Source organism: Peromyscus eremicus, chromosome 1, assembly GCF_949786415.1.
Source record: "Peromyscus eremicus chromosome 1, PerEre_H2_v1, whole genome shotgun sequence".
In the NCBI taxonomy this organism is placed as follows: domain Eukaryota; kingdom Metazoa; phylum Chordata; class Mammalia; order Rodentia; family Cricetidae; genus Peromyscus; species Peromyscus eremicus.
Genome location: NC_081416.1, coordinates 8,823,679 through 8,848,185, shown reverse-complemented (window position 1 = coordinate 8,848,185; position 24,507 = coordinate 8,823,679). Strand labels below are relative to the sequence as shown.

Here is a 24,507-nt window from a genome sequence, read left to right as displayed (position 1 = left end):
GCCCTGAAGCAGCTACCTGCCCCCACCTATGTCATACACAAATGACTCTCTGCACTGGCAGACGGCGGCACATACATGTTCCTAGAGCAAATTGCAGAGCTTGGAGGAGCTTCAGTGAGCAAGACAGACCTTGGATTAGATGAAGATGTGCTCTGGTGGTAATTGCTGCTTCTGAAAAACAGTGCAGAGGTAGACAGCTATGTCACATGACCACGAAGAGTTGAAAGACTTCCTCCTTCAAAGTAATGCCTATGAGATTTAAAGAGCCAGTAATGGGTTTTTCTGTTTTCCTTTTTCCCTTTTGGGAACCATCCACTAAAAACTAAAACCCAGGGGCTGGGGGTGGGATCTGGGAGAACTTAAAGGGAACAGCACAGGGCAAATATGATCAAAATACATTATATGCATGTATGAAATTTTTTAATTAGAAATGAATTTGTCTCAAAAGCAGATTTGAAAACAATAGCAATATGGGGAAAATATGAAAGCAAATTCATATGCCCAGGAAAAAGCTCAGGTTCCTTCAAAACAGACTCAAATTTAAGTTTATATCCTAAGCTGGTCCTTGACCTAAAGTCTGCTGCAAAGATAAACAGTAATCAGCAATTAAAATAAAAAAAAATAAAAAAAAGCCCCAAGGAAGAGAGTCTGAACTTCCAACAAAAAGGTCACAGGACACACAAAGAGAACAGAAAGTGTGATACTTTCAAAGGAAAGATACTACTCGAACTAACAAAACCTGAACAAAAATGCCTGATGACAGATCTGTAAACTAAATGCCTTGAGATGCTTGGAGAGCTAAAGGGAAGTGCGTCAAGAGCATGTCTGAACAAAACGCCAACAGCACCACAGCAAAAAGAAATTCTGGAGCGGAAAATTATAGTAGCCAATGCAGTCTGACTGGTGGGATTCAAAGGCCGATCGCAGCAGGCAGAAAGTGAAGTAACAGAGAGGACAACGGGAAGGATGAAGTCTGAGGAACCGACAGGGCATCGTTGAACAATGGACACACTAATCCATCCCCGAAGACAGAAGTGCAGGGAATATTTGAAGAAGTGGTATCTAGAAAATCCCTAAACTTGACAAAACATTGATATAAATCTGAGATGATTATTATAACCAAGGTTAATAAAGTCCGATAAGATTAACTTACTATGACACATTATTAACTTTCCAAAGCAAATCTTTCCAAAGATCCTTGAAATCAGTGACTTATCAGCTACAAGGAACCTTCAGTAAGATTATCTGTACATTTCTCATGAGAAACTTTTGAAGGCAAAAGGCAAGAGGCCAACATACCCTAAATGCTAAAAGAAAAATGAGTCAACTTCCATCAAGCAAAGTTGTTCTTGAGAAGGGAGAAATTAAGGCAGTCACAGATTTAAAGAGAGACTAGACTTACCTGGCAAGAAATGCTTAAGGGATCCTGAAGACAGAATGAAGGACAAGATAGCAACTGGATGTCATGTGAGAAACCGAAGAACTCAGTGAACGACGTGGGCAACTGTAAAAGTTGGTGTTAACGGAACAATGGTTTGACTTCACTTTTTCCTATATTACTTAGATTTTGTTTTAAATTACCAGTCTGTTGCACACATGAACTCAGATACTATGGCAGCATGCACAGGACCTGCAACAGGTTCAAGCCAGATGAAGTCTTGGCACCAAGAGGAAGAAGTAGACATGGGCTCCCACCCCTAACCAGGAAGCTATCTGCGATTGATACCCACTGGGAAAGGGAAAACCAGCTTTCTCTAATGGAGTCTCTCTGGGCATAGTAACCACACGTCAGGCAGGCCCATGCCGAGTCACTGGCCAACACAAAGTGAACTCAATGGCGTTCTGCAGACTTTCAGTGTCCTTTGCTTAGTCTGGGCATATTTTGACTCCTTGGTCTTTTTTTTGTTTGTGTTTTGTGTGGTTGGGGGGTTGTGTGTGTTTCTTGACCAGCAGCCATGGAAATCAGCTTGCCTGACTTACTGGGAGACAGCACCTTGGGGAAAGAAATGGCCGAAACAGAGCAGAGTTTTGATGTCTTTATTCACTGATCGGAAGAGGGTCTCATGAACATCAAGGTGGCCGTGACTGATGTACTAGCACCTGGAACGAGACCATCGTGGAGCACTCAGTGTTCACCGTCACTGGCCAGAGGGCACGGGTGCCTCCCTTTCAAGTCTTCAGCTTTGTGGGGCCCCTCCTTCTGGTATAGCAATTTTATTCTTGGCTCATTCTCAACAATTAAAAATTCATAAAAGACTTTGCAAGAAAATATCAAAGTGGGTAAGAAGAGTTTCAGTTCTTCTTAGTGTCTAAAAGTAAAAAGGGGAGTCGGGAGGAAGAGGTAAGGAGAAAGAAGTCAGGGTCTGCCGTGTTTCTTCCTTCCCCCAGAGCATCCTACAAAACAAGTGCAGGGTGGTGTCAATGCTGCTTGGACACAGGCTCCGTCTCTCTGATGAGCCACTCGAGAGCTTCCTGGCGGCCCTGAATCTGCAGTTCCTTCCCAATCACGTCCCTGCAGGTCTGGTGGTAACTGTTGAGCCAGTCACACTGCAGGGAAGAAAAGGACATCATACTGTTACTGAAAAGCTACACAGGCCAACAGTGAGAGGCCCAGGTGCTAAGGTCACAGCTGAGAGGAAAGATGCACAAACCTTGTCCTTTTGCTCCTAGATTTCCTGTCTGCTTCCCTGGGAACAGACAGGCTGCATTGCTTCTGGTGAAACGATCCCTGAAGAGTGTAGTGTGCCAACTTGAACTAGCAATGGCTGTGAGGGAACCAAAAATAACCTGGCAGCAAGCCAAGCCACTAGGCTTCCTTGAGGGCAAGCAGCTTGTAACCAGGGCTCCCCTTGTCAGGACACCTGGAAGCCACATCCACTGATCAGGTCACTAAGCTAAAAGCTCCTTACCAGGCCATGTGGACCTAACCCAAACTAGCTCAGGGTACTGACCGACCTGAACAAACTCTGACAGCTGTAAAGATGCCTGCTGAGACCAGACGCTCCTCAGCTTCCTGTCCTGTAGCCACTAAAGCTGATAAATGAGCATCAGCTAAGCCCAGGTGGCTCTGGTCTGCAGTTGTCTAGAGGATACAAAGCCTTTGGTGGTCAAGGACTACGGTTCTTCAGAGCAGGGCTGGACACAAGCTTGACTCTTAGCCCCTTGTGAACAGAGTTTTTTAAAAAGGGTTAATCAGTAGATGTTGGCAGAACTTGGTGCCTGGGAACTGCTAACTCCAGACCTGCTATCAGAAGGACTGTGTCGGGCACCAAGAGTGAAATCCCCTCCTGTTGGGAGTGGTGGGAAAAGGGAATGAAGAAAGTGAGGACAATGTCCATAGCATGGACTTGACCATACGCCTAACGGGACCAAGGCTGATGACACTAGCACTGCCTTTGGTCTGGCTGTAGCAACTGAGCAACTTGCTACTCAGGGAGGCTGTGTTTTCATAAAGGAGCTGGCCTCTGGGAATAGTCTGCACCAGGTACCAAAGCCTGCCTGAGAGACCGAGATGGGCACATAAACCAAAGGTAACGGATGGGGTGCTGCTGTCGGCAGGCTCTGACAGAGCCAGGGCCCTCGTGTCCACTGATAAAAGCAAACTAGCCTTGCTACGAGCTGGGGAAGTGCTGGTGAGGGTGTCAAAAACCAGCGAAGCGCTGTGTGCCTGTGCCTGCAGCAAAGCCGAGCGGAGCTTCAGGCTGCCAGCAGTGGAAACAGCTCACTAGTGACAGGGCGGGGAGCCTGTGGCAACCCTGGGCAAAGGGGCACTCCTAACGCCCTGTTGGTTGAGGGATGAGAGACAAGATAATGTAAACTGACTCAACAGGGACTGAGCAATAACCCATGGCCCTGATGTCTGCAGGTGACCGAATTCAAATCAGACTATGGTCCTCTGCTGCCATCTGGTGAGAAAAGGGAGACCTACTCCAAAGAACCCCTAAAGGGACAGTCAAGAGCACGCTGATACTAAAGTACAATGATCAGGTATTTTAAAAAGAACAGAGGACAAACCTCATTTTGAGCTATGACCATTCCTTCAGAAAAAATGGTGTCCTAGCCTATGAAGTGCTATACAAGAAAGGGGCCTTTTGCTAAAATAGTGAGACAGTACTCTGCCTGATACGTCAAACACTATATCCACGGAAACTTGCTTATGACCCAAAGAAAGGGTAGCTGTCCAAAATAATCCTTCGGTGATTTGGCCAGGCAAGGTATATAAATAGCCACTGGACATGGCAGATCCCAGTGGTCTGTGTCAAGTTTCACAAAGTGGGTTGTGAGTCTTACTAGTAAAACTCTTTCAGGAAAAAACAGCCTTGCTTACCTTTTCCTCATGCACTACTTCCCTAAATAAAGTGGAACATCACCTGGGACAAATATCTCCTGATTCACATGCGGTCAGGGAAACTGTGTAACCTACTTCCCGGTCGTAAACTAAAGCCTTGGGCTTTCGAGAGCCCTTGATAAGGCCCTGAAGTGTAGCAAAGGATGCTACAGGAGGCACAGGTCCCTGTGCGACACAAAGCTTCTCAGCAGGTGGCTCTCACGCCATCCTGTGCTCATGCTCCCTTGCTCCCACAGCATTACTCTGGTGGGGTGGAGAGGGGCTCTCTTCCCACTAAACGGACACAGGACACCAGGCTGCTGTGAGGCTGAGCATCCTGTTCTAAATCTATCCACGAAATGAACAAACCAGGATGGCCAGGCCCCTTAAGTGTTCGGTAAACATAAATGCTGACTGCACCAAAGGCACCATAATCTGAGAGAGGTGCCCAAGCACACAGGAAAGCTAAGCTAAACAGGAAGTGGATGAGCTTCCTCAGTAACCCACATGTTCAATGAAACACACAAGAGGCTTCTAGCTGGGTGAACCCCACTCTACAGCCTCCCTGGAGAGCATCTGAGTCCTCAGTTTCCCTCCTCTTCAGTGCTGAGGAGACACAAGCAGATCCACCCGGCACCAGAAGTCACCAGCGCCCTGGGAGGGCCAGTGGCTTCCTTCAGGTGCCAACCGTCTTCTTCCTACGGTGTCTTTGTGCTTTTCCTGCCTAGTGTTCCCATCAGTCACCTGCTTTTCGCTGGGACTTGTACCTCGCCACGGAGCTTATGTCCTGGCTTCCAACTTCCTAGATTAAAACCTGCTTTGCTCTGGCTGGCTAATTGTTCCTGCCCTGTCCAGGTCCTAGCTAGTCTCTTCCCTGACCTTGATCACCTCCCTGGTCCCTCAGTCGTTACTCCAGGTACCTTGGCCTGCCACCTTCTCTGGCCTAGAGGCTTGGGGACTTACTGTACCACCTGAAAGGTCTGGATACCTCTAGCCCTATGAGCTTGGTAAGTGAACCTCACGGTGCCACACAAGGTGACCACAGCCATAACAGACAGACTAGGACAACCTCACTCAACTACATGAACCTGAGCTCATGACAGATTCTGCTTCTTGCTGCCTTAATGTTTCCTGCATGGCCACGAGGCCTCACATCCACCTGGCTCTTTGTAGGAAAGACAAATGGATCCATGTTTGCTCAAGAGGACTCTGAGATGCAGCCCACGAGCTCCTGCTTTGACTGTTTGTGCTCCAGTAGGTGGCGTTACTTTCAGACACTATGGAACCTTTAGGAGGTGGGGTCTATTAGCAGGCAGAAGTCGGTCACTAATGGCAGGTCTTCAAAGGTCATGGACTGGTCCCTGTTTCTAGTCTTCCTCACTGCTTCCTGGTCCACTGAGACATGAAAAACCTCTGCTACACATTCCAGCCGTCACAAACTCGGCCTCAGTTCCTCTCACTCATGGAGCTGTTCCTCCATTCCCTCCCCACAGGATGACCCGAAATCTCCTGAAACTGAGCCAAAGCAAACCTTTCCCCAAAAGCTGCTTCTGTCAGCTCCTGAGAACACAAAAGTAGCTGATACATTGCCTCAGTGCACCTGAGCAGAAGAGTGGAGCTGTTTCTCTTGAAAAGCAATGGCCCACTGTGCCTACCCATGAGCACTAGGGCCCCCAGCCTGTGGAATAGGACTACCTCTGCTCAGAGCCCAGCACATACTGGCTACTAGTCCCAGAGGACTTCAGACGAAGTGGAACTCTAAATGGAACCATGGAATGGAATTGGGGATAGTCTCCATCCCTTACTAACATCTCCTCCAAACTTCCACCCCAAGACTCCCTGTTACCTCTTTATCAGTAAGAGAATCCACGTCTATCATCTTGGTCTGGATGGGAACCAAAGTCAGAGGTTCAAAGGTCAGGCTTCCTCGGTTGTTGAAATTATACTGTAGGACAAGAGAGGAAACAGCAGGTTACAGTCCCCTTTAGCTCAGTGAATGGCTGAGCTTTCTCCACCAAGCCCGGCGCCCCTCAGAGAAGTGTGTATGTGAGAGCTGACCAGTAGACAGCAGGACACCATCTTCAACCAAGAAACACAAGTGCAGCTGACACCACTTCCCACGGCACTGTGAGGGTGTCCGGACTTGGGGAATCTCTAGTTTGGGTTCTTGAGATTCTACTTGGTATCAACCATCCAAATCAATTAGCCGAGTGGCCTATGTTGTCCTACTTACTAAGTCTTTTTTTCCAATTCTGGGTCTGTGTGAGTAAGAAGACAACTATCCACCATGTGGGTCCCAGGATCCAAGTCAGGTCTCCAGGCTCGGTGGCAGGTGTCTTTACCCACACAGCCCAAATCTCATGCTCATCCATTCACTATGATTTTTTTATTATTATTCTCTTTTTGACAGTGCTGTAGACAGAACTCAGGACCTCGTTTGTGCCTAGCCAAGACTCCACCACTGAGCTACAGCCTCCTGTCCCTTCCTGGTTTTACAGAGGAGAGAAGCTTCTGGTAAAACCCCTGGTCTGAGGGGAAGGAAGCTCCATTTTGGTCCCACTATGGCACATTTTGGTTCCAAAGACACAAATATGCATCTTCCCACAATAAGAGTAGGAAATCTTTAAGCAAATACATGAACACTCACCTTGGTCTTCACGGGAACCACCAGAACAACATTCTCAATGCGGATCCCGAAAGCCCCATCTTCATAATACCCAGGCTCTAGAACAAAGAATTCAGTGAGAAGCAGCCCACAGGAGGAGAGAGGGGTCAGGGCCCGCTCCACCCACACACGCTGTGTACCAACAGGACACAGTGATGCAGCACTGAGGTCAGTCTGCAAACACTGGGTAATGTAAGAGAGCAGATACAGTGTGTCCAGTGTGACCTTGAAGACAAACAAAACGTCTATAAAAGACCATATTTTTACACTCTTATCCAGACCTTTACCCTTTCTAAAATGAACCCAAATCACTCTGATAACTGAAAAAGGCTGTTGTCATTTCAAGATGACCAAGGAGGGGAGAGCTATTACCAATTTCCTTTAAAATAACTGAAACATAAGAAACATCAAAGATCTCCCATGTGCCCCGTCCATGAGGAACACCTACCATCCGTGACAATCATGCCAGCCTCCAAGGGCTCATCAGAGAACGTTTTATAGCTGATGCCACAAGGACCCTCGTGAACATTCAAAAAAGAGCCAACGCCATGTCCTGTTCCGTGCAGGTAATCCAGGCCAGAATCCCACAGAGCTGAGCGGGCAAAGGAGTCTAGGAGGTGACCTGAAAGACAAAGGGGCACTTGATATTCGCGCAGCACTTTAGAGATTAGAGGATTATGTTTGACTTCAAGAAGGTGAAACAGAAACCGAAAGTTACTCAAGAGTTCAGATTTAAGCTCAGCACAAGGAAGAACTTTCTAACACCCGAAAATACCGAGAAGCCAGTCGGAGCTCAGTCTAAAGCCAGGGGATCATCTGCACCAGCAAGCTGGGGATCATCTCCACCAGCAAGCTGGGGATCATCTGCACCAGCAGGCTGGGGGATAGACACCTTCTTGCAGATCAAGGCTGCAGTGGGTGACATGGACATTCCTTCCTGGGAGCTTAAGGTTTCAGAATTCCAAGCACGAGAGTCTTACCAGACTACGAGCAGAATGGCAGGCATGAACGATGAAAGGACCAAGTCTAAGGGAGGTAAGCAAGTGCCCACCGGCCAGAGCCAAGGCCTGGGTCTTGCAACTTGTAGTCCAACGCCCCATCCACCAGTACTCGGAGCCGAATACATCTCAAGTCAGGATCCCAGTAACATAAATCCAACAAGGGCCATCAGAGGAGGTGCTGGTCCCATGCCGAAGACAGACGGGAGGCTCCCCACTTGGGGCCTGAGGCCTCTGTGTCCAGTTTGCACCACACATGTCAACCACTTCTGTTACTGGTCAGAACTGACACCGAGAACCACCCTAAGCCTGCCTCTTGGGGATGGGGGCAAGGTGAGGGGCACTCACTCCATGGAGTATCCTGCATAGCCTAGCTGGGCCAGAATTGGACTAAGACTGACAAAACAAAATGGAGGATACATTTTTTTTCTACCCAAACTTAGACATGTTTAAACCATGAGCTTGCCATGTTACAGAACAAACCACCTACCTTTGGTTCCCGTCGGGAAAACAGCTGCGCTCACAGCTATGTGGCCTTTGAGGACATATGTGAAGCATTCCTGCCAAAAAAAAAACCCAGAAGGCGATTGCAGGAGACAGGCATTTTAACCCCACGCAGTCTTCTAGCACTTCAAAACACCTTGCCTGTTAAAGTGTCTGGCAATACTACAGAGAACATCAAGGTGACTTCAAAAACAAAAACAAAAACAGAAAGAAAAAAAAAAACACCCAAAAAGCCCAGCCACAGACCAATTTGCCAGAAAAACCTGTTTTGTTTCGTTTTGTTTTGTTTTTTTGAGACAGGGTTTCTCTGTGTAGTTTTGGTGCCTGTCCTGGATCTCGCTCTGTAGACCAGGCTGGCCTTGAACTCACAGAGATCCGCCTGGCTCTGCCTCCCGAGTGCTGGGATTAAAGGCGTGCACCACTGCCGCCGGGCTGCCAGAATAACCTTGAAATTAAACTTAAAGCAGCAGGAGAAAGATGATCACCCCCGCCCTCCCTTGAAGCATTCTGACACGCTGTCAGGAAGATGTGAGATGAAGTAACATTTACAATAGTCAGCACGCCCTGCAAACCTTCATGACAGAGACACCTCAGCACCATGCCAGCCACCATTCATAGGTGGCAGCCAGGCCTCTGGGCTTCTCACCACCATGCAATCTTCAGGGTAAGTCCTACTGCCCTGAAGGCCAGGGGCTTGCAGAGGGGCCAGGAAGGACTGACACGCGATCCTCTATCTGATCACAGTAAACGGATCCTGCACACAAGGCCCAAAATCTCCCAGGTAGAGGTGGCTGCAACTAGCAAGGCCAAAGCACCAAGCCCAAGAAAGCTCTCCAGCCACCTTGTAACACCCTTTCCCTCAGACAGACACAGCACTCTGAGACCCAGCCTGTGCTGCCCGAGCAGACTGTCAAGGCTCCCAGAGCCTCATGTGCCGCCAGGAGGTGGCCTCTGCTGTGCCCACATTTACAGACAATGAACACTTTGTTCAAGGCCACAGAGTCAGTACAGCAGAGATCTAAGCAGGGTCCAGACCCCTGGCAGGGAGCGCTCTGCCTCACAGCTCTACGCTACCTTTCTAACTGGTCAGAGCAGAAACTGAACAGTGTCCATCTCTCCAGTCCCTTGAGAGGGAGCTGTAAAGCGGATGCTGACCTTGAGAAAGGGGAGGGCTTTCAGAGTCCAGACACTGCTGACAAAGCGCGCCTCTCACGGCCCCTCCCTCGAAAGATAGCCAAAGCTATCTGAAGTGACCTTAACAGCATGCTTTTAAGTTTCCTCCAAATGTCTTACCCACCAGTAATTAATTACACAGATCTCATAAAGCCGATAAGCCTGACTCCACAAAAATGAGCGTTTTACTACCCACTTATAATTTTTATTTATTTATGCAACCCCTTTTGAGAAAAGCAATGTCTTTTTAAGGAGGCAGAGAGGGCCTGGAGATTCTGTTTCACATTACCTTCTCATAGGCCGTAGGGGTCCCAAAGTGCATGGTCCGGGTCACATCTGTGGTTCCGTCCCTTTCAAAAGTAGAAAAAAAAAAGTTTTTCCGGTCAAAGTAACCTTTTCTCAACCATGAAACAGATGGGTACATGGAGAACTATAAACATGGCGCTAGTGGGAACAGCACAGGAAACAGCCACTTTGGAAAACCGCTTTGCCTGAAAGGTTGAGCAGGTACCATCTGAGCCATCAGCCCGACTCCTAGAGAACTGGAAAGGTGTATCTGTACTAACACTCCCATGAACTGACTGTGGCAATGACTGCACAACTGTACATATACATAAAAACTGATTTTATACTTAGAGTAGGTGAACTCTGTCTCAATAAAATTGTTATAAAGAATAAGGCAAAGTGTGAATGTAAAATTGGCTTGATAGAGTAGGACTGGATGGGCCCTGACATACATTATTCTTGGTACGTACAGTGAGGCTACCTCACGAGACAGCCATCACCAGGTTATGACGAAGAGGGCAAAGTCCATGTACACAGAGGCTTGTAGCAAGTACTTGTAGCAAGAAAGGCAAAATCCATTTCCTGCTGCTGGAAAGCAAAGGGATTACTGAACCGAGACCCTAAAACTACCCAGAAGCCTCTCTTAACATACACTAGTTTACATTAATCACACCAAAAATACAATTTCCAGGATCCTCCCATAACATTCCGAAGAGAGGGGAATTTATGCTATGATCAGGAGATCCCCACGCAGCCCAAGGCCAGATGAGTCACCCAGTAACTGGCTGAGTTCGTGTAATAACTGGCCTCCAGCCTCAGTGGGAAAGGTGCCTTTCTGTGCACACAGTGCACACTATCTACTCTGGCTCCTCTCAGGGCTCAGCAATGAGATGGGAGCGAAGTCCAGCTTTCTTCTGAGGAAAAAAAATGCTAAAGTAGATAGCTGTAAAAGAGGCAAGACAAGTTCAGAAGTGGAGGGGCAGGCCCTCATTTCACACCCTCACATTCAAAATTAGCCCTTACTTCCTTGGGCCCCAAGGCAGCTCCAAGCAGGAGCTGGCAAACCACTTTCTAGGATGGAGCAGGAAGCTTCCCAGGTTCCCAAGGCTTCGCTTTCCTTCAGCTCTTATTTCACAATTTACAGCCAAGGACTGCACGGTTCCATCATCCTTCATAGGAACAGCCACAACTGGGCTTTTTCAATGAGAGGTCAAAAAAGAAAACAAGACAGAAACCATCCATCAGTGGCCAGCGAGGGATGGGTGAGCAGCTGGGCGCACTCAGCCAGAGCGGAGGGATGGGTGAGCAGCTGGGTGCACTCAGCCAGAGCACAGCTTATCCACCTCCTCAAACTTTGGCCTTGAACTCAGTCTCAAGTTCTACAGCAGCCCTGGTTTACTTACTTGTATTGAGCACCCGAGTCAATGAGGTACACCTCATCCAGGGACAGGGTCCTATTCGTCTCAGGGACCGGCCTAACAAAGTTAATAAAAAAATTAGTTATTCCAAAAATGTGATCACTTGGCAAATCTGAGAGGGTTTGAATATTGTAAACTACTCTTTTCTTTTCTTTTCTTTTTTTTTTTTTTTTTTTGGTGTTTCAAGACAGGGTTCCTCTGTTAAGCCCTGGCTGTCTTAAAACTTGCTCTGTAGACCATTCAAAGACTCTGCAGCCTAGCTTCCCAACTAAGGAAGTAAAACAGAAAAAGGATCAGTTGTGCTGGTGTCTAGAACAAAAGTGTTTGAAAGAACTTTAAAAGAACAATCGACAGAACACAGTGTGGCTGCAATCCTCAGAACACTGAGGCAGGAGGACCACAAATTAAGACAAGCCTGAGCGACAGGGAGGCCCTACCTCAAACAACAGACAGACAGACAACATAAAAACCCTGACAGAAGAAGCAGTGAGTCTAAGCGTGGGTTCCAGGGATGGGAAGTAAACAGCCAAGGTCCATGGCAAGCTCACTAGTCTTGGGGCTCCAGACCCTCCCAAGAATCTCTGTGCTAAGAGACCCTACCTTGCCCTGGGGAAAGTAGTGGGTGAGGAAACTCTTCAAAGATCAGGAGGTTCTTTGTGAAAAGTGACCTACCTTCCCCATCCCATATTCTAGACAGTACCAGTGTGCTGGAAATGTCCAAAGGGAAGACAGCAGTCTAAGCTGACACACTGCAGGTACCAATCCCTCTCCAGCAATAACAAGATAATCAGACACGGGCCCGGCCTCTAAGCTGACCTCTAACAGCCTGCAGTGAGGAAATGCTGAAAGAGGAGCAAATGTCTTTCAAAGTTTGATTGCTCTACTCATACAGAAAAAAATCCACCATGGAATTCATCATCCGAGTCAAAGTGAAATCCCTTCGGTATCTGCATGTTGGAGCAGGAGAGTGGTAGACACATCTGCGACTATCTCCCCCACACAGCTTTGAAAGCTGCCCCACGACTAACAGCTCTAAAAGCAATCATTTAAAAAGGAGAAAAGTGTACGCCAACTGTAGCACACAGACAGTCTGAATGCCCTTCCCCTTACTGCACTTGGAAGACAGAGGACAGGTGGCAAATGCCCTGCACAGAGAGAGAGAGCACGCACTGAGCTGGGTAAGCTGATGTCCACACCTGACTACATTTCCTACATCACCAGCAGAGCTCAGATCCCAAGTACAACAATGCCCCTCATCTCAGAGTTCAGGGAGGCTCAGCTCTGCGGGTCCACGGACTCTCACAGATCATATGGTAAAAAGGAAAAGAAGGGAAAAAAAAAAAAAAACTAGCCTGGGATGCTGGCTTCAAAGCCCGAGAGTCAGGGAGACATGGCTCTGCTACCCAGCATCTCTTGACCCACAATGGCTACCCCACCAGTTAGCAGAGCACTTTTGGATGCTGGCAGTGCTCATACAGGATAGATCAGGACATCAAGAAGCCTGCTGACACCAGGAAAGATAACTCCAGAAATCAGTCAAGATACAAGGGTTATAGAGTTAGTTTCTGAGCCTCAGTATGGAAATATGGTTAAGTGTGGGAGCTCATCTCTGTCATCTCAGGCTGAGGCAGGAGGATCACCATAAAGTGGAGGCCAGCCCAGGCTATGTAGTAGGTTCCAGACCAGCCTGAGCTATAGAGTGAGAATATATCTCAAAAACTGTTAACAATAATAACAAAAAACAAGTAAGAGGAAACTCCTAAAAGGCAGAGGCTTGAGGACTTCAGTCTCCACAGACACACAGTGGTGGGCACAAAGGCTCTGGGAAAACTGCCTCCCCGCTCAGGCTGCTGTGTGGAAGCAACGCAAGCCAGGCCTGTGCTCCTCCTCTGTCCGTCCGCATGCCTTACGCGTAGTGAATGATGGCGCCATTGGGTCCCGTACTGGAGATCGTTGGGAAGCTCAGGTCCACAAAGTCAGCCTGTTGCCTGTAACAGACAGAGCAGAGTCGCTCAAGGGTTCCACTGTGGCAGGAGTCAGGGCCCTCCCAGCTCATTCAGAGGCCAAGAAATCAGCACACAGTTCCAGGTCTTCTCCACAAACACTTACCTTCGAAATTCCTCAGCTTTGTCAGCAGCTGAGATCTCAGTTACACCCCCTTTGGGGACCTACAAGAGAAAGTGCTTATGAATCATCACAAAGAACCTCGGGCTTCAGCCATGTCGAGTGAACATTTGATGCTGGCCCCAAAGGCCCCCTCGTCAGGATACACTGTGTCTCCTCTCTAATAAGGAGGGAACGGTGGGGGCTCTTAACCAAGCTATCTAAAGGACAGGGGTTTCTAGTCACTTAACTTTGCCCTGAACCATTTTGTCACAGCACTACATCCCCAAATCTCCCAAAATGTAATGCATCTAAGTTTAAAATTTCAAAAGCATCCCCTATAAACAACTATCCTAAAGCCAATTATCCTGGAGGAATAAAAATAGGTCCTAACAATCAAAAACAGGAAGAATACGTAAGTAAAACAATCTGGCCACTGGATGCAATGCGATCACCACCTGGATTTTCTCTTAAGACAGCGAAGCATATGCACAATGCTCACACTACATGATCCTAAGAGTAAAATAACCCAAACACAAAAGCCTATCTGCACACTACAAGAAAAACAAAAAGAATTTACAAAGATGAACAGCTGGAAGTATGGAGGAAAAAATGTTCCTACTAGAAGAAACTAGTATATAACCCAAACACAAAAGCCTATCTGCACACTACAAGAAAAACAAAAAGAATTTACAAAGATGAACAGCTGGAAGTATGGAGGAAAAAATGCTCCTACTAGAAGAAACTAGTATAATCCCCTTTTTCCAACTCTAGTTGTTCCTAGTTATTTAAATGTAGAGTGGCGCTGTTTAATCGCAGCACAAAGAAACTAACCGTTGTCAGCTCCAGGTATGGTTGGGCAAGAAATTAATGGCCAAGGGTCAATTTAATATAAAAAGTTTCAAGTATAAAAGGCTTGAAGTTCAAAATGAACACACCAAGAGAGCTTACTTCTAGTGTAGCTACCTGGCCTATAACTCAGGAAGGGCCACTTTTCCTTCCATTGAAATTCCACTCTCTACCATAAAGGAGCCACAGTGATGGAATTTCTTTCTTTCCCACAGAATTTATCAATATATGTATGCACGAAGTTACAGAACACAGTGCCAAAGAGAACACTGAAACCAACCAAAGCCTTAGGCCATAGGAGCCCTGGGGAGGCCACGGTTGTATTAAGGTCTGTTGGTATCTTGGAGTGTTCTACAGCCACGTGCTCAACAAGGGTAAGAACCAACCTCTTTCTCCAGCCAGTTGAAGAGTTCACAGAGGGCAACGGCATCCTTAATCTGTGCAAACAACAGGGAGTCAGATGACCAAACTCAGAGCCCAGTCCTGCGGCCACCTCCCAGGACTGCACCCCAGAGCCAAAGAAGCCAACAGCACTCAGGCTTCCACTCTGAGGATACGCTCCTGGAAGCCTTCTGTGGCCCTTCCCATTACTGGGAGAGAAAACAGGCCGCCCAGCTACTCACCAACCGAGGCAGTCAGGAGTGGCCCGGCCTGAACACACAGGCAGCGCCTCTCACCAGTGAATGCCACCCTACACGGGCCAGGAACGACAGGCTAGGGTCAGCCTCTGCCAACCTCAGATCCATGCTTCATCTGCCTTAACTTACTCATTACACCACAGCCTCACCACCCTCCGCGCGCGCACGCGTGTGTGTGTGTGTGTGTGTGTGTGTGTGTGTGTGTGTGTGTGTGTGTGTTTAACACGTATGGGTGTTTTGCCTGCATGTATGGCTATACACCATGTGTGCCTAGTGCCCACAGAGTTGAAAGGAGGGTGTCGGATCCCCTTGGACTGGGAATACTGAGTTATGAGATGGCGCGTAGGTTAGGTCCTGGGAATCATATCAAATCAAAAGAGCAGTCAAGTGCTCAGCCACTGAGCCATCTCTTCAGCCTCCTTCATTGTATTTTGTGTTACAGTTCTTAAGAATTTAACACATCCGCCGGGCGGTGGTGGCGCACGCCTTTAATCCCAGCACTCGGGAGGCAGAGCCAGGCGGATCTCTGTGAGTTCGAGGCCAGCCTGGACTACCAAGTGAGTCCCAGGAAAGGCACAAAGCTACACAGAGAAACCCTGTCTCAAAAAAACCAAAAAAAAAAAAAAGAATTTAACACATCCAATTCTATTATTTTTTGAGACAGGTTCCACCATATACCTGATCCTGACCTCAAAATTCACATCCTCCTGCAACAGGTTCCCAGCAGCTAAGGTTCCAGGCCTGCATGCCCAACAAAACAGTTTATTTCATTCCCCACTAACTCTGAAAGACCAGAAGGACCTAGGCTCAGTGAGTTTCAGAACTTGTGCCAGCCACAAGGTGAGGGGAGAGCAGGCCCTGCTGACCCTCCCGTCCTACTTCCCGCACCAGCTCGACTCACGTGGGCCCGCCTCATGCCTTCCGACTCAGCTGAGTTCTTCACGGCTTTGGCAATGCAGATGGGTGTATAAGGCATACAGCAGCGATGATCCTGGGGCAAGGCACAGGAAGATGAGAAGCAGGATTCACTCAAGCGCCAGGAGAACACACTTGGAGGCAAAGGATTCGAAGAGCTCCCATTGGGAACCCGGCAGTGGTCCCCTGAGCCTGGAGTCCTCCCAGTTCGGTTGACGCCCTGAGCATGTTCCCTTGAGCTCACCCCAGTAAGTTCAGTACATCAAATGGGCATCTTCCTCTACTCGCACTCTGCCGATGCCCGCCTGTCACAGCAGAGGGCTGCTCTCCAAGCCTCGTTCGTGGCTGTGGTGAGTTCACTGTCCTCTCGGAGCTAACCCGAACAGCTCTCTAGCTGGAGTAACACACAAACACCTGCACAAGGACCCTCCTCTCTGCCTCTTGTCACTGTGGTCACTCTCGCGGCTGCCTCACCGCGGCAGCTGAAGGAGAACCCAGCCCTGTGTGACTGGGTGACTAGGAAGGCCCTCAGCACACCGGACACATGCACAGAGCTTCTCAAACGGTGCACAATCTCCCCACACCGCCCTCCTCAAACACAAACCTCAGGAAACAGAAAGCAAGAGCGACCCCTGCTCGGGTCAAGGACGCTCAGCTGAGTAACTGAGTGGCCAGACAGAGACACGGTGCACAGCGGCAGGAATGCTGATGAGCTAGATCTGGGCTCTAGCCAAGAGTCCACTGCTCAGCTTGCCAAAGCCCACTTACCTACCAAGAGCCCAGGGCCTGACAGAAGAACAACCAGCTGAAGGGATGTGGGTTCTAGCCCTGCCCCAGACTCTAACTCATGTGAAACAACAGTTGTTGGCTTAGCCTGGCCCAGCAAGGACTCATTGAAGGGCAAAACTGTCACTGCCATGTGATCTTAAGACAAATCCTCCACTCCCTAGCCTCTCTGGGCCTTGAATTTCTGTATCTAAAACCTGGGGAAAGAGATGAGGTATGTGCTAGGAAGTGTACCCCAACATTTAGGTTCCTGTGCTGCCTTCACCCTGGTACACCTTACTCGTTCTGTACTTCATCTGAAAGAATGTTCACAATAGCACCGTCTCAGACACTACTTAGAGCTTTTCCTCAGTTACAGTAACTGCTGTTAAAACATATTTAAATAAGCCTAAGTACTAATGTGTACCACCTAAGATCATCTTTCATGCCACACCCTGGAAGACATGGACCTACACAGGTCAAAGAGTCTCAGATACTGCACTCTAGCTCTGGGCTTACCCGGAGACCACAGCTCAGAGCCCATGCCTCTGCTCCCGCTGGGTACGACATCAGAACCACAAAGGGGCCAGAGTGAGGCCACTCACCTTGGGGATGGCCTCGCTCACAGCATAGCTGGCTTTGTCACTGACCCACACTTTCTCCCTTGGGGCAAGGTCAGAACACAGCGTCTTGAGCTCACTCAGGATGGACTTGTAAGGAAGCACCTGGATTTTATATTCTGCCTCCAGGCCCAAGTCAAGGAGCAGGTGCTGTTTCACACCAGGCGCATCGATGCGATCCCCGTCAATGAAGAGCCTGCCGGGGACAGGGGTGGATCACAAAAGGGGGCACGTGAGGAGGTGAACACACACAAGGCTCATATCTTCTGGCACTCAGAATCAAACAGGTTTTCCTCTTTCCCCGCGGCCTGCCCCGGCCCTGCCCTCCCAACTGCATCTCCTGTCCCTGTAAACACTGTCGTCATCTGTCCCATTCCCCAGGCCAGCAACTGGCCATTGTCTTTGATGTCCCTTCTCCCCACCCCCACCTCCATTAACATCCGAGACCTCCAGCCACACCCTATCACATCTGTCCAGCTGTCTGTAGCCCTGTCCACCAACACCTCTCTGTGATGGGTGATGTCACTCTGTATGCTGTGAATGTGTGTTGGTCTGATTGGTTGATAAATAAAAGGCTGATTGGCCAGTAGCCAGGCAGGAAGTATAGGTGGGATAAGCAGACAAGGAGAATTCTGGGAAGAGGAAGGCTGAGTCAGGAGTTGCCAGCCAGACAAAGAGGAAGCAAGATGTGAAGGCAGAACTGAAAAAAGGTACCAAGCCACGTGGCTAAACATAGATAAGAACTATGGGTTAATTTAAGTGTAAGAGCCAGTCAGTAATAAGCTTGAGCTAGTAGCCATACAGTTCATAAATAATATAAGCCTCTGTGTGTTTACTTGGGTCCAAGAGGCTGCAGGATTGGCAGGTGAGAGAGACTTGTCCTGACCACGGGCCAGGTGGGACACAGGAAAACTTCAGCTATAAATGGCTCCCACACATGGTGACAAGAGATTCCACCTAAAATCTGAGAGAGCTTAAGAAGAGATTATAAATGTAGCTAAGAGCACCTTCCTAGTTCATGTGGCTCATGGTGGGCCTACGTACAATGATGTGTCCCTGGCTGTAGCCAGTTTGTGGCATGCAGGCTGGAGCTACAAAATGGCGGATTCCTGCCGAGTTACACAGAAGTTTCTGCAAGCCGCACAACATGGTGTGTGGTGGATAGAGCTTTTGTTACTTAAAAAAAAAAAGAGGTTTCTGGGCTACAGGATGCTTTGATAGAAGCATAGACCCACTGCCTCCCAGAGTCAGCGGACAGCATGGCTCCCAGAGCTGGCAGTGAATTATCTCCACATGTTGAAAAGCTGAGATGGGCGGAGTCAGCAGCCAAGGCTGCTGCCTCAGTACTGACCACTGCAGTTTAAAGCAACAGATTCACAATAAGGCAGATTCAGATGGAATAGGACTTTAAATGGTTTACAGTGTGTGTAAAAATGTATGTAGGCTTGGAAGAGAGAAGAAAATGAATATAGGCAGTTATATAAAGAAATAGTTTAAAAAAAATAAAGTCTTTAAAGAGACAGTAAAGGTAATATAAAAAATAAGCCACGCAAAGATGGATGTTACACAGAGAGTCTAGATTATATTGTCTTTGGGATTTTTAACTGCAGAGACATTTGATTGTAAAAGCTGCTGAGTTAAGTCAGTATGTATATTTTTAAAATACCTTGATTTCAAAATCTATGTCTAAGGATACATTGCTTTGGAAAAGAGGTTCTGCTTTTGTTTCCACAGAAGATGAGAATCTGTGGATTGCTTCCAGGCTAATACGGTTTGACCAGCCAAGACCCCCCTGAAAGGTCTCCAATGACACCATGGCCTAGATCATCCAACATCCAAAATCAACTTCAAGGCGACTGGCTCAGAGGGACTGTCCAGAAAAACTGTCAATGGGCAAGTCTCTGGGAAACTGTCTTGGTTTTCAATGGATACAGGAGGGCCCAGCCCACTGTGGGTGGCACCATTCCCTGGGCAGGTGGTCCTGTGCAGTATAAGAATGCCAGCTAGCAAGAGCCTGCCTCAAGCTCCTGCTTGAGTTTCTGCCCTGATTCCCCTCAGTGATGGGCTATGGCATAGAAGTGTAAGTTATTTAAGTCCTCTCCTCCCCTAAGTAACTTTTGGTCAGTGTTTTATCACAAGAGAAAAGAACTGGAACCTCACACAGTAGAAAAACAATGACAGGAAGCCTATAAGCAATGTTCTGACTGATAAAACTGACGAGTCCACAGAGCCAAGTACAGGGGTTCCCCCATCACTGCTGACCTTTGAAATGACTGGGGCCAGAACTACAGGCTGAGCCTGTGTGGCCCCTCTGTACTGCCTTCCAGGAAACCTGAGATCAAACATGGCCTGGACAAGACCGCAACAGGAACCTGAAGAACCTCATACCAGCTTTGTTCCGCTGGACTCATCTACTTATTTCTCAGTCTCCTGTTACTATAAATACTTCTGTAGATTTCAAGACATTTGGAGGTTTAGCGGGAAGGCAGGATAAAAATAAACACCTGTTAAGGCAAGGATGAAGGGGGAAGTTTCGGAGAAAGGAACCATACTGCCATAACTGTGGGGTGAAGACTAGAAAGGGGAGCCTGAGCCCTTGGAGCTGTGGGGAGGAAGTTTGGGTGGGAGTGAACACTTACATGATGGTCTCTAATCCTACGATCGCATAGGAGAAAAACACTGGATTGTGCTCCACATCTGACCCTCGGAGATTGAACAGCCCTAAAAAGGAAAGCATTTTCTTAAAGATGGTTTCTGTCAGCTGTCTGGCTCCCAGGTAAAGCTTAACAGGTAGTTTTGGGGGGAGGGAAGAGTTTCTACTTAGAATTCAGCTCCTCTCAAAGGATCCCACCACATCTCTCAAAAGGTAAAGGATCTTACACAAGGTTCCACGGCTGAGCTGCAACTACTGAGTCTACCACCAGATGGCACCAAAACTGTTTCCTAGCTGGCCATATTGCAAGCCAGAGGAGGAAGCAGGCTCAAAAAACATGAGCAGTGTCCCCCTAAGAGTTGAGATAATGTGCTCGCTTTGGTGACACATAGACTAAAATTGGAACAATACAGAGAAGATTAGCATGGCCCCTGCCCAAGCATGACACACAAATTCGTGAAGCGTTTCATATTTTTAAAAAAGAGTCGAAATAGCTAACCCAGTTGCTGGGACCTGGCACCCAAAAAATATAAGGAGGATACAAGCATTCTCTCTATCCCAAGGCAAATGACCTAGGACAGAAAAACTGAAACGGGGGTGAGGAGGTGAGGAGAATGGGGGGGCACAAGGACCTCCACTGAGCGGAGGACCCTACGGAGGCAGAGCTTCTGATCAGAGGTAGAAGAAAAGCTCTGACTCACAGCCTGTGGCTCAGCCACAGTGAGCTGTTACTAGGCTGGGTGGAGGACCTGCCTCGAGTCAGGGGCTAGAGTCTGATGAGGTCACAGCATATTTGAGAAGCCTGATGGACAAGCACCCAGTAAGCTCTGGTCCAGGCTGCCAGCTCTAAAGCATGCTCTCAGAAAGATAAGAGCAAAAAGGGCCGAGTAAAAAAAGTTGCTGCCTCTATTTTAAAATAATCATTTCTAAAACCAGAGCAGAAAAGTAACATTTTTTTTAACCTCTCATACTGACTCCTTTTTTTTAATTTTTTGGAGAGAAGGTCTCTTTGTGTAGCCCTGGCTAGACTGGAACTTGCTATGTAGACCAGGCTGGCCTCAAACTCACAGAGATTCACTTGCCTCTACCTCCCAAGTGTACCACCACATCAGGCTTACTAGCTCCTTTTAAATGAAGGTACCCGGAGCTGTGTGTGTGGTGTGACAGGATGCATAGGTCGAAAGTCCTACCACACACTTACCCTTAAACTCAAGTCCTACCACACACTTACCCTTAAACTCACAAGACTATCCCTAAAAGTTAACCAGAAATACAAAGACCAAAATGATCAAAAACTAAGACGTAAGTGTATGAGCCACGATCTTGATGGAAGTATCATAATAAATTACAGAGAAACTGGAAACAGCCCAAAGGCCTTCCATATGGAAACTGTTAGGCAGACTGTTGTATAACCATTTTATGGAATTTTTAATGCTTAAAATTACGTTTATATTTGCTCCTAGCAGACTGACACATTTAGAACAGCAGGCTGAATGACAGACACACAGAAACATCAACAATGGTTGTCACTAGGTAACAGGATTGTGAGTGATTCTGGTTTTCTTCTACTTCTTCTGCACTTTGCAAGTTTCCATAATATGTTTTTCTTAAATTCAAGGGAGAAACTGTGTGTGTGTGTGTGTGTGTGTGTGTGTGTGTGTGTGTGTGTGTGTGTGTTTCCTCTGACACTGGGTTTAACTAGAGACAGCAATCACTGACATCTGACACAGCAGCCTTTTCCAAGCTTCCCTGAATCAAATCCAGTCAGAATGAGACAGGAGGGAGCATTTCAGTCAGATTCCTTCAGATTCTGAAGATTACAGATTTTGAACAACTCCATGTGGACAGGAGTAGTGGAAGGTATGAAGATTAAGGGAAAGGGGCCTTGAGAAGAATTTTCAGTTCTTAAGTTTTCGGAGGTAAAAATTTTACTAGAAGGTTCTTCCTATGAATATATTAGAAAAGTGCATAAGCATAAAGAAATGACACAAAAACGTTCAGAGAAATATTCTTCCTCAGAGAAGCCACAATCCTAAGAGATGAGGCAGAGGCAGGCATCACCCATGGCTTCACCATGAGCCCCTGCTGTATACCGCTCTGGCACGTCTACAATCCCCTGCCCAACTCACCGTGATGCTCTCTCCTGTGTGCTCACTGGCATCTGCGCTCTCATTTGGAGACACTGTTACAAATTCCCTCACCATGCAGAAAGCTGAATGGCACGAACACACAGATTCCCAGAGGCCCAAGGACGAGCTCAGGTAACGCCCAAGCACTGAAACCAGAGCACTCACATGCAATTTCATCTAGGGCAGTGACCACAAACCACACGATGCTCCTCTCAGCCATTTTCAACCGAAGGTCTGCGACCTTCTCCTTCCAGGAGATGCCTGCAAGAAACAAATATGCTTTGACTCCAGCTGGGACTCCGTGAAGATGGAGGCCAAGTGGAAGGCCTATGCCAAACACTTAGACGGCACCACTTCTTCCATCGAACAGGCAACCTGCAGAGCAGGCAGCCGAGACTCAATCTCCACAGAAGAGGAATGACTCTGCAGTCCCTTGACTGTTGTGAGCCCTGACTGCCTGTGACACCAGTACAATGTTTATCCCACTGTGAAGCATCCAGACTTGCCAGGTAAAGGTACCTACCAAGGGTCCTGCTGCTCAGTGCAGTTATGGCTCTGAAAAAAACCAGTCCCTGCCCTCTTTGAACTTAGAGTCTACAAGGCAATGCATACAGTTAGATCAGAAATTAAGTGCACTACTATTTAAACGCTGGTGTAACTGAGAAAACTGACTGAGCTATAGGGATACATATGAATCTCTTCGGCAGAGATCTTGCCTGTGAAACCCACTTCACATTTCTTGGGCCCTGAGATTTGGTGCTAAGACCAAACAGTCCCCTGCAGCCTGACTCACTGTGAATATCACTTCCAAATCACACTTGCCCTGTCAGGCACAGCCAAGGCCTCCCTGCTACTCCCCATAATGCAATATGGTACCAGAGGAAGTCACCTCACCAGGGTAGCATCTGTAACTTAGCTTATCACTAGCTACCTATGAACAGCATAGACATACCTATATGGTATACCTAGAAGTGACCTACCCACAGCAAGCATGCAACTGTTTGCAAAACAGAAACTTTGGCAGCATACCTGAGATCTCTTCTACAGTAATAGGTCAGAGGCTCTGTTTCAGTTAAAAAAACTATTTCAACCATGCTGATGGAAAATATTAGGCTGACTGTGGGCCACTCGCTGTACCCATCCTCCCCAATAAATCACACCCAATGAGGGTGTCACACTGGAAAGCAAGCCTGGGGCTGCCCACAACCAAGGGCTGCTTTGAAGATCAGCCCAGGAATGCTGTTTAAAACTTGGCCCAGTGTCTCAGCTGTGATACTTTATTCCCAGGACCCCTCTGGCAATCTGCCTACATTCCAGATGTCCCCCATCCTCCCTGTTTCTGCTGCAAGGCTCCCTGCCCTGCAGTCCTACCTCCAGTCTTCTCCCTCTACCCTCACTGTCTTCATTAATCCACATTCGTCTCCTACAAAAGGTTCACAGAATGTGCAGCTCACCCACTGTCCCAGGCCAAGGAAGCAATCACACCTAAGCTTCTACAGCATATGGTACGGTGAGACCACAAGGCAACCCTACAAACCCTACGAACGCCAACATGGAGGAAATGGAGCTAGCGTCACCAGACCCAGAAGGGTGGCAGCTAGCAGCCATGAAAAAGCTTCAGCCTTTCTGCCAGGTCCCACAAAGACGCCCAGAGGAGCGCTGCAAAAACACACTAAGCCAAAGCAAGTGACAAGCAGGTGCAGAAATGGCAGGCAGTAAAGCCACAGCCTCGTCAAATGGTCCTCGCCACCAGGTGAGGCACAATCCTGTGGTCACATCAAAGGCCTGTGCTGGAGACAAGGCTACATACGATGTGGTCGATCAACTCCATAACAGGGTCTTTAATATGACCTTTGACAAGACGGGCTGGAAAGCCAGGGGTCCCGGGTCGTAGGTGTGGCTCTGACCTGTATAATCAAGGCCCAGTGTGAGGAGGGGCTTGCAGGGGCGCTCTGGCCGGTCTGTCCAGATTTTGTCCACAAGGTTCTCTTTCACAGGTACGAGGTGGTGACCAGCACTTCGAAGTACCTTGGCCATCTTCTTCCAGTAATCTGAAGAAAAACACATGGTTGGCCATGAAACGAACACCTATTTCTTCTAAGGCAAACAGCAGGATCTTGGCCAGGCCCTTCTGGAAGGCATGCACCATGGCCTCCCCTGCCTCTGTCCCAGAAATGTCTTCCAGCTGAGCCTTCATTGTGACGTCAAGTCATATTGAGCCCCAAATGCCCCAGATCCAAATAGCAAACAAGGAGGATGCAGAGAAGTCTAGCGGGCTGGAAGGAACTAAGTCACTCACCTGTGGGAATGATGAGTGGGTCTACACCAACCCTGGATCCTTCCGGAAGCACACTCACCAGCCAGTCCTCCTGAGTTGGTGTGTCCTTCAAACCTAGGAGGACAGAATTGCTAAATGCCCTCTCTTCACCTACAAGGCCAAGAGCACAGAGCAAAGCCCCCTGCCC

At 48.0% G+C, this 24,507-nt stretch overlaps 1 protein-coding gene and 1 non-coding gene across 6 annotated transcripts in view; one reads left to right on the top strand and one right to left on the bottom strand.

Annotated features, from left to right (window-relative positions):
- Nucleotides 1-2,023: 2,023 nt before the first annotated feature.
- The window catches only part of Xpnpep1 (X-prolyl aminopeptidase 1), a 52,184-nt gene continuing 29,700 nt past the window's right edge, over nt 2,024-24,507 (bottom strand). For all 5 annotated transcript variants that reach the window (XM_059256643.1, XM_059256627.1, XM_059256648.1 and 2 more), the window contains 16 exons: nt 24,342-24,434; nt 23,950-24,093; nt 22,208-22,303; nt 19,900-19,981; nt 17,246-17,456; nt 15,862-15,951; nt 14,709-14,759; nt 13,480-13,538; nt 13,281-13,358; nt 11,356-11,427; nt 9,957-10,017; nt 8,481-8,550; nt 7,441-7,614; nt 6,975-7,051; nt 6,174-6,272; nt 2,024-2,547 (listed from right to left, as the gene is read on the bottom strand). In XM_059256643.1, the coding sequence (XP_059112626.1) occupies nt 2,419-2,547; nt 6,174-6,272; nt 6,975-7,051; nt 7,441-7,614; nt 8,481-8,550; nt 9,957-10,017; nt 11,356-11,427; nt 13,281-13,358; nt 13,480-13,538; nt 14,709-14,759; nt 15,862-15,951; nt 17,246-17,456; nt 19,900-19,981; nt 22,208-22,303; nt 23,950-24,093; nt 24,342-24,434 (1,586 nt within the window). In that variant the 3' untranslated portion in view covers nt 2,024-2,418. The remainder of the gene's footprint in view (nt 2,548-6,173; nt 6,273-6,974; nt 7,052-7,440; nt 7,615-8,480; nt 8,551-9,956; nt 10,018-11,355; nt 11,428-13,280; nt 13,359-13,479; nt 13,539-14,708; nt 14,760-15,861; nt 15,952-17,245; nt 17,457-19,899; nt 19,982-22,207; nt 22,304-23,949; nt 24,094-24,341; nt 24,435-24,507) is intronic.
- LOC131902835 (U6 spliceosomal RNA) lies at nt 20,283-20,389 on the top strand. Its single transcript, XR_009377120.1, has one exon. It is a non-coding gene; the product is annotated as a U6 spliceosomal RNA (small nuclear RNA).